At 39.9% G+C, this 12,714-nt stretch overlaps 2 protein-coding genes across 2 annotated transcripts in view; both read left to right on the top strand.

The window, feature by feature from the left end:
• Positions 1-12,714, top strand: part of LOC132974825 (trichohyalin-like) — a 28,353-nt gene that overhangs the window by 14,260 nt on the left and 1,379 nt on the right. The window contains exon 6 of the mRNA XM_061039108.1: positions 11,607-12,714. This exon is cut by the window's right edge and continues 1,379 nt beyond it. Coding sequence (XP_060895091.1) covers positions 11,607-12,714 — 1,108 coding nt within the window. The remainder of the gene's footprint in view (positions 1-11,606) is intronic.
• LOC132974823 (trichohyalin-like) overlaps positions 11,064-12,714 on the top strand; it is a 34,497-nt gene continuing 32,846 nt past the window's right edge. The window contains exons 1-2 of the mRNA XM_061039102.1: positions 11,064-11,203; positions 11,284-11,400. Of these exons, the coding sequence (XP_060895085.1) occupies positions 11,381-11,400 (20 nt within the window). The 5' untranslated portion in view covers positions 11,064-11,203; positions 11,284-11,380. The remainder of the gene's footprint in view (positions 11,204-11,283; positions 11,401-12,714) is intronic.

The raw sequence follows: 12,714 nt of genomic DNA, 5'->3' as shown, positions 1-12,714 counted from the left end.
ATCTTTTTCAACAAATCATTAGAAGAGGATTTTTGAAGACTTTTGGATTTTGAAATTGTCAAATCAATCACAAAGAAAACAGTGAGATGTGGAATTATTTTTAGATGTTTTTCATCTAAGTTTTATCAAAATGCCAACCTGTGCATCCACCAACATGGCAGACTTTTTTAAAATTCAGTGACTGTGAGCTGAGGTCACACTTAACAGCGAGCATGAAATATGTACCTCAAATTCACTTTACAACTTCTCTCAATCAACATTATTGTCTGATGATGTCATTTCTGTGCATTTTGGTGACCATTAGTGTGATGTATTACATGGACGCTCATAATACAGCACACTATCATTCAAATCCCATATCAATAACATTACCCAGTCTGCATACTTCCACTTACGAAACATCAACCGTCTCCGCCCCTCCCTCACCCCCCATACTGCCTCCATCCTTGTCCACAGCCTCGTCACCTCCCGTATTGATTATTGTAATTCTCTCCTCTTCGGCCTCCCTCATAAGTCCCTCCATAAGCTCCAATTGGTTCAAAACTCTGCTGCCCGTATTGTCACCAAAACCCCCTCATACCATCACATCACCCCCATCCTACAGCAACTCCACTGGCTCCCGGTGAAGCAAAGAATCGTCTTCAAACTCCTCCTGTACAACTTCAAGGCCATCCACAACCTCGCCCCTCCATATCTGTCTGACCTCCTTCACATTGCCACTTCAGCCCACTCCCTCAGATCCTCCTCCTCCATCCACCTCACCGTGCCCTCTGCCCGCCTCAGCACCATGGGGGGCAGAGCTTTCAGCTGCTCTGGAACTCTCTGCCACCTGACATTCGCAACATTGACTCTCTCCCCATCTTCAAATCCAGACTCAAAACCCATCTGTTCAAGATCTCACTCTGACATTTTAACTGTAATTACACTGTCCTACATTTCATTTATTTTTTGTATGCTGTTTTTATCCATCATTGTTTTTAAATGTTGATTGTTGTACAGTGTCCTTGTGTGTCCAGAAAGTGTGTCTTGAAAGGCGCTTATAAATACAATTTATTATTATTATTATTATTATTAATTCACATTTTCAGATTCAGTTTTTTTGCAATGTAATTCTGCACTGTTTACCTCTTATCAACTGTCACTGTGTCAAACTATTTGTTTATTTTTTATTAAATCTAGCTTGGTACGATGTGGTTGGTCTGAAGACTTTGTGAGGCTTTTTTTTTGATATTGTATGCAGAGTGGTCTCCTTATTTACATCCAAATCAATGCAGAAACAAACACAGAAGGACTCACAAAGTAGTACACTCCATCTTGTGGTGAATATAGGTAATAACACCTACAGTATTTAAACAGTACTTTCTGTCTGTATGTCTATCTTTGAAGCACAGTGAATATTTTAACTTAACAATACATAAAGCAAAAGTATTGAAGAACACTGTATTTTAAATATTTTCTCAAAATGAGACCACATTGTTAAACAACAAAAATATTTAGGGGATGCCTGTTTTTAAACACTTAAGAACTTCCTGTTCTCACACTATTGTTAAAAATGTTATGATTAGATTATTATAAAAAGTAAAATGCATCTTTCTACCATTAGCTTGTTGTTATATAACAAAATGTTTTCCAACAATCTCACACATTTCAGTTTAATCAGTAGTGTCTGCAAGGTTTCTATCTCGTCCTCTGCTGATCCCTCTCTCTCTCTCTCTCTCTCTCTCTCTCTCTCTCTCTCTCTCTCTATCTCTCTCTCTCTCTCTCTCTTCTCCTGTTCATCATCTGCAGCTTCCTGTCTGGATAGAGAGAATAAAAGCATTCAACTCATTTATGGTGTGCTAATTAAACAAAAACACCTACCATCACAAAGACAAACATACATACTCTACTTCTTTTGGAGAAGAGGCTTCAGGGTCTAACTTCTGACCCTTCTTACTTATTTTTTCAAAAAATCAGAAGGGACTGAGTTATTTTTTCTGTCTGGACATGAACCCTCAAACATCTCTCATTCTGCAGCTGTAACACTGACAGAGTGCCTAAACATAGTCATACTCTCAGCTGCAGCAGGAAAGAGGAGGAGAGGGCATCGAGGCCTGCATCACATAACCCCCGACCTAATGACCTTTTTCACTCTACAGCTTATAAATGGGATTCATAGAAAATTATTTCTATTAAAAATTACTCAAAATGAGTTTTGGTAAAGCATATTTTTCCGAATTAAGAAGTGTAGTATAAACAACATGGGATCATATATGTATACAGTGATTTTATTTACAGTTAATTCACCTTTCCAGGATGAAACATTTAATTTTTTTTTTTTAATTTTTTTTTCCGGTGTTGCAATTTGCAGACGGTCCCTGAGAGGGGTCAAGACCAGTTGTTCTCAACTTGTCTAGATTCAGGACCCAACACCAACTCCTCCCTGAAAAACCATGAACCAAGTTTTGTTTTTCAACCAATCAGATTTATTTAAAGCAAAATTTAACATTTTTTATGTTTGCAGCTTCCATCAAATGTTATAGCTCAGACGATGCAAAACACCTGATGGAAGATATAAACAAACATTTTTCAAAAAAAGCGCTTGACAGACTGTTCGAGAACAGGTTTTTTCCAGGAACATGACCCACTGTAAACAGCTCCCGACCCACCTTTGGGTCCCGACCCTCCAGTTGAGAATCACTGGTCTAGACTGTCTTGGCGCATTCGAGCCACAAGAGGTGTTATGGAGAGAATTACATGCGCACCTTTCAGGACACAATTTCCACACAGATGGATTTTACATCCATCTTTACATTTCCTCTACAAACACATTAGAGTCAAACAGTGTTTGCAGGTCAGAACAATAAGGACACTTTACGTGTATCAAGTGTAAACTGCACATAGTCTACTTTGTCGTCACAGATCTGCCCGCAGAAATATGATACCGTTTTTCCGACACTTCCGCGAGGGGTGCATTTCTCGACATAACACCAGCAGTCTACATTACTGTGATTGAAAGCTGAATCTGTGAATATCTTTCTAACTTTACCGAAGTTCTGAATCCTTTAATCCTTCATTGAACGGTATGAACGGTCACGTCCACTGAAGCTCATAAAGCCGATGAAACGTGAACACACCTTTTTATTACAGGTGATCTGAGGATCTGCTTATCTCTTTTTATCAGACTTTCACCCATCAGAGTCCTCGGTAGACTTCCACAACGATCCAACAGGTATGAATATGTTTGAATTAATTTTGTTCATTTTGGGTTTATAACACGCTGAAAAACAATTTCTCTTTGTTTAAAGATTAAACACGTAGACTAGACTTTTTGTTTTCTTAGGGACAGATGCTCCCATGATGTGTTTACGGGATAACATTAAGTTATACCTCCAACTATAACCAGCAGCTGGTTTTGATTTTAGTCTTTTACTCCGTCGGTAACCGGGACAAACTTTAACAGTGTGGGGACAGAGAGGTGGTGAACTTCCTGCTGAGCCTTCATTGTTTAAAACGGTCTTCATATAAAACATGTAGGAGCCATTTTGTGTTTATCGTTGGCATGTTGTATAATTAGATTTATCTGAATATATTATTTTCCACTAGGGACACTGAATGCACAGGGGCGTGTATATATAGTGGCACAGGTGACAGGAAAGGGAAGGCACAGGTAGGGGGAGCACAGACAGTTCTCACCAGACCGGCATTCATGTTTCAGACCAGCACTCAGACAAACTACAATTCATTAATTCTACTGGCTATGCTTCACTGGAAATGGTATGTTTTTTGTTCTCATATCTCCATCAAGTCACTTCAATAAACCTTCAACTCAACTTTAATAACAGCTGGAAAATCATTGTTTGCATCTGCGTAAGACTTCACCCCTACCTGTGTATTAATGGCAATAATTGGAGCAAAGGAAAAAATTGGAAAATTTCCATTACAATTAAATAAAGCAAAAGTATCGAAGAACACTGTATTTTAAATATTTCCTCGAAAAATAAGACCACATTGTCAAACAACAAAAATATTTAGGGGATGCTTGTTTTTAAACACTTTTAAACACACTATTAAAAATTATATGATTAGATTATTATAAAAAGTAGAATGCATCTTTCTACCATTAGTTTGTTGTTATATAACAAAATGTTTTCCAACAATCTCACACATTTCAGTTTAATCAGTAGTGTCTGCAAGGTTTCTATCTCGTCCTCTGCTGATCCCCCTCTCTCTCTCTCCCCCCCCTCTCTCTCTCTCTGTCTCTCTCTCTCTGTCTCTCTCTCTCTCTGTCTCTGTCTCTCTCTCTCTCTCTCTCTCTCTCTCTGTCTCTCTCTCTCTGTCTCTCTCTCTCTCTCTGTCTCTCTGTGTCTCTCTCTCTCTCTCTCTCTCTCTCTCTCTCTGTCTCTCTGTCTCTCTCTCTCTTCTCCTGTTCATCATCTGCAGCTTCCTGTCTGGATAGAGAGAATAAAAGCATGTCAACATGATCCCTCAATAATTGTGCACTAATTGAACAAAAACACTTACGATCAAAAAGACAAACACACATACTCTTATGTACATATTTTGCAAAAATTCAGAAGGGACTGAGTTATTTTTTCTGTCTGGACATGAACCCTCAAACATCTCTCATTCTGCAGCTGTAACACTGACAGAGTGCTTAAACACAGTCATACTCTCAGCTGCAGCAGGAAAGAGGAGGAGAGGGCATCGAGGCCTACATCACATAACCCCCGACCCAATGACCTTTTTCACTCTACAGCTTATAAATGGGATTTATTGAAAATTATTTCTATTAAAAATTACTCAAAATGAGTTTTGATGAAGCATATTTTTCGAATTATGAAGTGTAGTATAAACAACATGGGATCATATATGTATATAGTGATTTTATTTACAGTTAATTCACCTTTCCAGGATGAATAATTTAATATTTTTTTAACATCTTTTTTTTTCGGTGTTGCAATTTGCAGACGGTCCCTGAGAGGGGTCAAGACCAGTGGTACTCAACTTGTCTAGCCTCAGGACCCAACACCAACTCCTCCCTGAAAAACCATGAACCAAATTTTATTTTTCAACCAATCAGATTTATTTAAAGCAAAATTTAGCATTTTTTATGTTTGCAGCTTCCATCAAATGTTATAGCTCAGACGATGCAAAACACCTGATGGAAGATATAAACAAACATGTTTAAAAAAGCGCTTGACAGACTGTTCGAGAACAGGTTTTTTCCAGGAACATGACCCACTGTAAACAGCTCCCGACCCACCTTTGGGTCCCGACCCTCCAGTTGAGAATCACTGGTTTAGACTGTCTTGGCGCATTCGAGCCACAAGAGGTGTTATGGAGAGAATTACATGCGCACCTTTCAGGACACAATTTCCACACAGATGGATTTTACATCCATCTTTAAATTTCCTCTACAACATAACACCAGCAGTCTACATTACTGTGATTGAAAGCTGAATCTGTGAATATCTTTCTAACTTTACCGAAGTTCTGAATCCTTTAATCCTTCATTGAACGGTATGAACGGTCACGTCCACTGAAGCTCATAAAGCCGATGAAACGTGAACACACCTTTTTATTACAGGGGATCTGAGGATCTGCTTATCTCTTTTTATCAGACTTTGACCCATCAGAGTCCTCGGTAGACTTCCACAACGATCCAACAGGTATGAATATGTTTGAATTAATGTGTTCATTTTGGGTTTATAACACGCTGAAAAACAATCTCTCTTTGTTTAAAGATTAAACACGCAGACTAGACTTTTTGTTTTCTTAGGGACAGATGCTCCCATGATGTGTTTATGGGACAACATTAAGTTTAAAATACATGTAGCCTTTAGTCATATTATTTGTATTTAATGAGTCAATATATTCAAACCAAATACCTCCGACTATAACCAGCAGCTGGTTTTGATTTTAGTCTTTTACTCCGTCGGTAACCGGGACAAACTTTAACAGTGTGGGGACAGAGAGGTGGTGAACTTCCTGCTGAGCCTTCATTGTTTAAAACTGTCTTTATATAAAACATTTAAGTTTACCTAATGACAAACTGTCTGTTTATGTATGAATATTGTTAAATTCACTTTATAGCTGATTTTTTTTCCAAATCAAAGTGAAACTAAACTGTTTGTTTAAAACGTGCAGAGTGAAGGACACAGAAGGACTTGTTAATAATTATACAGAGAGGGTCATACAGACATTCATGCTCACACCTCCTGAGGATTTATCTCAAAACTTAGAAAGGGACAGGGGTTTCAAATTAGCCACAGCTAGAAACATGAATGCATGGCATCTAGCTTGTGTTTAAAGAGGACATATCATCCCCCTTCTCCACCTTTTCAAACATTCCCCCTGTGGTCTAAATGAAACATCTGTGCTGTGGTCAAAATATAACATGAATCAATCACCAGAGGAGGTTTGTGACCCTGTATAAACCAGCTCTCTCAGAACGCTCCGTTTTGGTGTGTGTGTCTTTAAATCAGTGGTTCTCAAACTATGGTACCCGTACCACCGGTGGTACGCGGGCTCACTGTGGTGGTACGCAAAGAAATCTCCACAATATAAAAAAAACACCCGTTCACAGCATAAAACAACATTTTTTTTTATCATACTCTTATTTTTCTTATCTGTCTTGTATCTATTGGGTTGTATTTATATCAAATGTGTTTTCCCTCTAAATTAATTTTGCAACACACAATTTTAATCTGCTCAATTTATGCTCGAACGTACACAGACATAAACAACAACAGGAGTACGCCTCACGTTTAGAAAAGTTCCACTCGATATTCCGTTATAGTTTTGTACTGAAACATCAGCAAGCAGCTGTAGACCTACATTAACAGATATTCTGTTGTTTATTGGAGTTCAGCACAGAATTGGCAGCAAGCAGCTGTACATTAACATTTTAAAAACGGAGCCAGGAGAAACTTCAGTTTTGATAAATGTACGGACAGCAGAACTTATTGCTCCCCCTCCCTCTCTCTCTCTCTCTCTTACTCTGAAGCTGATGTGATTCTGCTCTTGTGCTGTCTTAACACTCCGCAGGATTCAAGAGGGATTTTTTTTGGCAATTTTGCTATGTTGAACACAGAGCCTTATATAATACAGCGGCTCTGGTTGCATGGAGCACCCCCCCGAGTTTTCCCCGTAGTTCTTCTGTAGTGAGAATAAAAATGGCATACCTGCGCAAAAGTTTTGCTCTAGGGTGGGGGAGGAGTCCATGGGTGGAGATATCAGGGGAGGGGAGGGGATTTTTTTTTTTTACCAGAATCCCACTGTGACATCACAAGGAGAGCACATTTGAAACAGAGCATTTATCTCTGTGTTGTAAGACTTATGCAGACCACAAACAAAGGACTGGATGGATTTATTTCACATTTTGTGGACACTCAGCAGTGTTTCCCCTAGGTTTACAGTGTTGGGGGGGTGGGGACATGGCGACACAGCGACACAACGACACAAACACTTGAAGGAATCTTGGTGTTCATGCGTTACTTTTAATGACAACTGTCCTTTTCTATCGGAAAGATATCCTTAAATGACTTCTTTCCCTGATTTCCGACTCTATCCGCTATCCTATCACTATAATAAAGGCACAAAAAGCCCAAAAATGAATCTTAAAAAATAAACCTTCAGGGGGGGCGGGCCGCCCCCTAATATAATGGTAGGGGAAACACTGCTCAGGTTACTCAAATAAATGTCCACAAATACTGTCAAAGTTGATTTTTCACAATATGTCCCCTTTAATATATGAAGCAATGGTCACTGCATGTGTTCTTGTTAGTAACTAAAAAGAAGAAATAGCACAAAGACCTTCAGTGAGTGCAGTGGATGTTTACCCCATTTTTTTTGCTTCTCTGAGCTGTTCTGCAGCTAAACTTTGATAAAATATGATTTTTAAAGCAGAAATGTGTCCATTGATGATATTTAATTGAATGTACGCTCAGTGTCCAGTGCAGCAAGACTAATTCAAATGTTCTTGTTTATGATTTGATAAGAAAATGTAGAAATTCACAAGCACAAGTATTGCGCACGAGGTCGTATCACATCACAGATTTTCAGAAAGATTATTAAAACACATGTGGAGTCTCAGAGACCCAGAAACAGATTTCTGTTCTGACAACCTAAACAAGTCAACCCTTCAAAATCATGTTTATAAACCATTCTAATAAATTAACTTGAGGGCTTTGAGGTCACCATCAGCACATACTAACGTTCATTTATTTACCTACAGTTTGATTAACTGTGGTCTCTGACCTGCAAGAGGCTTTTTAATTGCTCCTCAGTATTGTCTTTTTTAATGTTTTATCATGCTTTATTTTACTTTTCAGAGCTCCAGGATGATTCACGTTTCCAACAGACGGTCCCTTCACTATCAGCATGGTGCCTTCACTGACCTGGTGTTCTACACTGTTGTCTTCCTCGCCCTGATGAACTCATGTAGAGGTAAGTTGCAAACATTACAAACAGTGTGGTTCATGTTGACATGAAGAGTTATTTAAATTACTGAAGTTTAAAGGGATACTTCCCCCGTTGAAACGTGAATCTGTATAGACATTGGGTCATATATTTAGTAGAAATGTGAAATAAATTTTGAAGTTGGTGCCATCTTGGCTGTGAAAAGGCAGATAGTGTCTTTTTGGCTCATGTGGATGAAAGACACCAAATCCCAGAATGCACAGCACAGCAGGCCACTCACACTAAGGTCCTCTAGTTCAGAATCAGAAATACTTTATTAATCCCAGAGGGAAATTCGATCGTTACAGTTTCTCCAAAATATACAATATAGCAGTAGAAATATAGAAATAAAAACATTTACAGACATATTTACTTCAACACATAAGACCATTTCCTCAACTGATTCAGAGATTTCTTCCAGAATTGATCTTGGAAATTCCTGGCAGAAAATAGACTCTATATCTGTGTCCATAGGCAAACAGTGAGAGCACTGACACTGCCAGTCCGCCCCAGCTCGAGCCGGCCCGGGCTCTTCGTCCTCACCGCCCCCGACAGGCAGGCATCATGTCTCTGCTGCTGAGCTGGCAGCGGCTGCAATATAGCCGCGAGACGGTTGCTGCCGACAGGCCGGGCTTGCGGCCGGGCTCCCGGCAAGCAGCCGTCTCGCCGCTATATTTATATTTTTTCGCCATTATCAGCTTTCTCCATAGAGCCTGTTAGCATAGCTTCCAAGCAATATGGCGGACGTTAAGTTTCGATTCTGGGAGTGAGTTCCCACCCACTGATCTGTGATTGCTCTGTAGCTTCAGTGGTTGAAAATATGAGGAACTAGCGTTGTAGTTTCACCCCGCTAACCGCAACAGCTTCCAGTGATGCAATAATCGTCATTTTGCGTCACTGGAAGCTCCTTTTCAGACTTAGAAATACAAAGATTTCCCATCTCAGGGGAAAATGAGGGCTGGATGCACGACCATTCAAAAATACTATCAGGTTTCTAATGATACAAAGCTTAATGCAAATAGTTGAAGTATCCCTTTAAGTTTGTCCTTCTAATGACACCATATGGCTCACATTTGCTGAGCTGTAGGAATAAAAAATGAATCTCTGTTTGTTTGCAGCTCAGTCTGAGGTGATCGTTCCATCTCAGCCAGTAGTTTCATTGGTGGGTGAAGACGTTATTCTGCCATGTCACCTGGACCCCGTCATGAATGCTTTTGACATGACTGTGGAGTGGGCGAGACCTGACCTGAACCCCAGATTTGTCCTCTTGTGGCGTCAAGGCGAAGAACTGGAGACTATAAAACATCCGTCCTTCAGTGGAAGAACATCAGTGTTCATCGATGAGCTGGAGAAGGGAAACATCTCACTGAAACTCTCCAAAGTTAAAGTCTCTGATGAGGGAGGATACAAATGCTTCATGCCTGCATTGTCAAAAACCTCCACTGTTCAGCTTGTTGTAGGTAAGAGGACATGTTTTTATGATTATTTAATAAATGGTCATGCAGCGGTCATGGATTTGTTGCTGATGAGAGAGGAATATGTTAGAAAGAATATGTGCATTCAAATCTTTCATTTGTGCTTTCAAAGTGTTTATCTGTCCAGCAACCTGCAAGATTAACTACAGGGCAAATGTCTTACCAAATTTGAATCTCATATTTCTGAAAAAAAATATTACTCAGAATAATCATGTGCAATAATTCATCATTACAAGTCAGCATGGAATGAATTTAATTTGAAGAACAGTTTGTCCCCAGAGTAGGCCTGCACGATATGAGAAAACTATTGTTTATATAGCTAATATCAGACGATAAGGACACACAACGTGATAGTTTGCACACAGAAACAACATGACAACAAGTTCACAATACCATCAGTGTAATTGACTAAATTACTCAAAAAGCTTAAACAGCTTAAACGTTACTGTTGAGCATCCATGTTGGATTTAACATGGGCTACTGAAGGTTCTCCGAGTTTCCAGGTCGGAATTCTGACTTCAGAGGGGCGTTCCTGATGAAATATAAGACCGGTAACTCCACATTTCCGACTTCCTAGATCAAAAGCAACGCACTATGTGTCTGTACCTTTAAATGTAAATGAGCTGTGTCTGACCACGCCCCCTCTCTGGAAGGGCTCGGGTGTACTCAGGCTTTCTCGCTCCATGTCCTATTGTTTACGGTGAGAAGGCAGACTCAGAGGGCAGAACAAACACCTAGCTGTGGGAGTGTCACCCACCTGGGGGAGGGGTTACTGCCCTTTGTGATGTCATGAAGGGAAAATCTCCAAACGGCCTGTTTGAGCACACATTTTCTAAAACGTGGAACAGGGGAAAGACGGAGAGGATGGACTTTTCTCATCATTGGGGGGTTTGTAGACGGACTAGAGACACATATTAGAGTTAGAGAAACATGGTGAAGTGTGTTTGGCATAATATGTGACCTTTAATAGAGATCTTATGATGATGTAAGAAACCTCTCCTCTACAGGTTCTGTCTCCTCACCTGTTGTTCAGATGATCAAAAACAACAATGGAGTGTTGTTAGAGTGTGAGTCTGCAGACTGGTATCCAGAGCCAGAGATGTTTTGGCTGGACGGCGAGGGAAACCTCCTCTCTGCTGAACCCACTGAGACAGTCAGAGGTCCTGATGGTCTCTACACTGTCAGCAGCAGAGTGACTGTGGAGAAGAGACATGGGAGGAAGTTCACCTGTAGAGTCACACAGAGGAAGATCAACCAGACCAGAGAGAAGCACCTCACTATTCCAGGTAAATATAAGTCATTCATTATTTATGTGATCACTGAGCTGAACAGTAAATTTAAACAGAATTCTGTTTTGCAATTTCAGATCATTTCTTCACGTTCCCCAGCACTGTTGTTATCGGTGCTGTGATTGGCTGTGCTGCTTTGGTGTTCATTCCTGTGATCGTCTTTGTTGTGTGGAAATGGAGACAAAAGAAATCCAGTAAGTGACAAACTGTCAGTCTTCTGATTGTAAGACTCCTAAAGGTTTAATGAAGTCATGCAGACGTTTGATGATGTATTGATGAGACTAGAGTTCAAGAAGTGATTAGCATTTAGTTTTAGTTTAATTTGCATACATCCATTTATGATGAGGCCAGCTTTTATTCACAAACTTCACCAGTTTCTCCATCTTTTGTGTCTTCACAGAAAACAAGAAGACGAGACGTGAGGATGGAAGTGAACACTCTGAGGAAGAAAAGCTAGTCACATTTAAAAGTGATAAAACAGGATTTCAGGTTGTGAATGAAAAAGAAGAAGAAAGACTTCACCTCATTTCAGTTAAAGACGAGAACAATCCTGACAAAACAGGAGAAAAGAGTGAGACTGAAGATGAGGGACAAAGACGAGAAACAAATGCTGGAGATGAGAGTGAACAGGAGACAGTGAAACCAGTTAGAGACGATTCAGGACATTCAATACAAATAAAACACATCAACACTGATCAGAAGATGGAGAAGGAAGAGACACAACAAGAGGCAGCGAGTGATGAAGACGAGAAAGAGACAAAAACTGAGAAGGAGAGACCAAAGAAAGAGAAAAAGGATGAACAAATAAATAAAGGAGTCTCTAGATCAACAGGACAGAAGAAGCAAGAAGGGAAAGGAATCCAAGTGGAGGCAGAAAGAGAGAGTGTGGAGAGCAAAGAGATGCTTCAGTCAGAGATAAAGAAAGGAGAAAACAAAGATGAGACTGAGCTCAAACAACAAGAAGTAAATGGTGATCAATGTCTCTTCAAAGATGATAAACAGGAGAGGAAGAAGGCAGAACCTGAAGATAAAACAGAAATAAACAAAGAGGGGAACCAGTTGAACATTACTACAATGACAGAAGAGGAAGCAGAGAAGCAAAAGAAGCAAAGCAGTGAGGATGTAAAAAAGACAGAAGAAAAGAAGGATGAGTGGGGGAACAAGGTGTCAGCTAATATGGAAGGTACAGAGAGGTCAGACCCTGAAAAACATCAAGATGAAACAGGAAGAAAGAACCAAGAGGTTTTAGCAGACAAAGACCTTCAGACAGAGAAACACCAGGGAGAAAAATCTGAACCAGATCAGGACGAAACCAAATACCAGCCAGCAGAATCAAAAGAGGGTGTAGGGGTTGAGATTAAACAAAGACAAGAAGAGAGGCAGGAAGCTGGTCTACAAGAGGACAATGATACAACTCAAAGGAAGTCTGTGGAGATACTAAACCAAATTAGAGGAGTAGAAGAAGAAAAGCAGGCAGAGCAACAACTGGATGTAAAGGTAAAAGTCAG

This window comes from Labrus mixtus, chromosome 5 (assembly GCF_963584025.1).
Source record: "Labrus mixtus chromosome 5, fLabMix1.1, whole genome shotgun sequence".
In the NCBI taxonomy this organism is placed as follows: Eukaryota; Metazoa; Chordata; class Actinopteri; order Labriformes; family Labridae; genus Labrus; species Labrus mixtus.
Note: the sequence above shows the minus strand (reverse complement) of the source record. Positions and strands in the feature narration are given on the sequence as shown.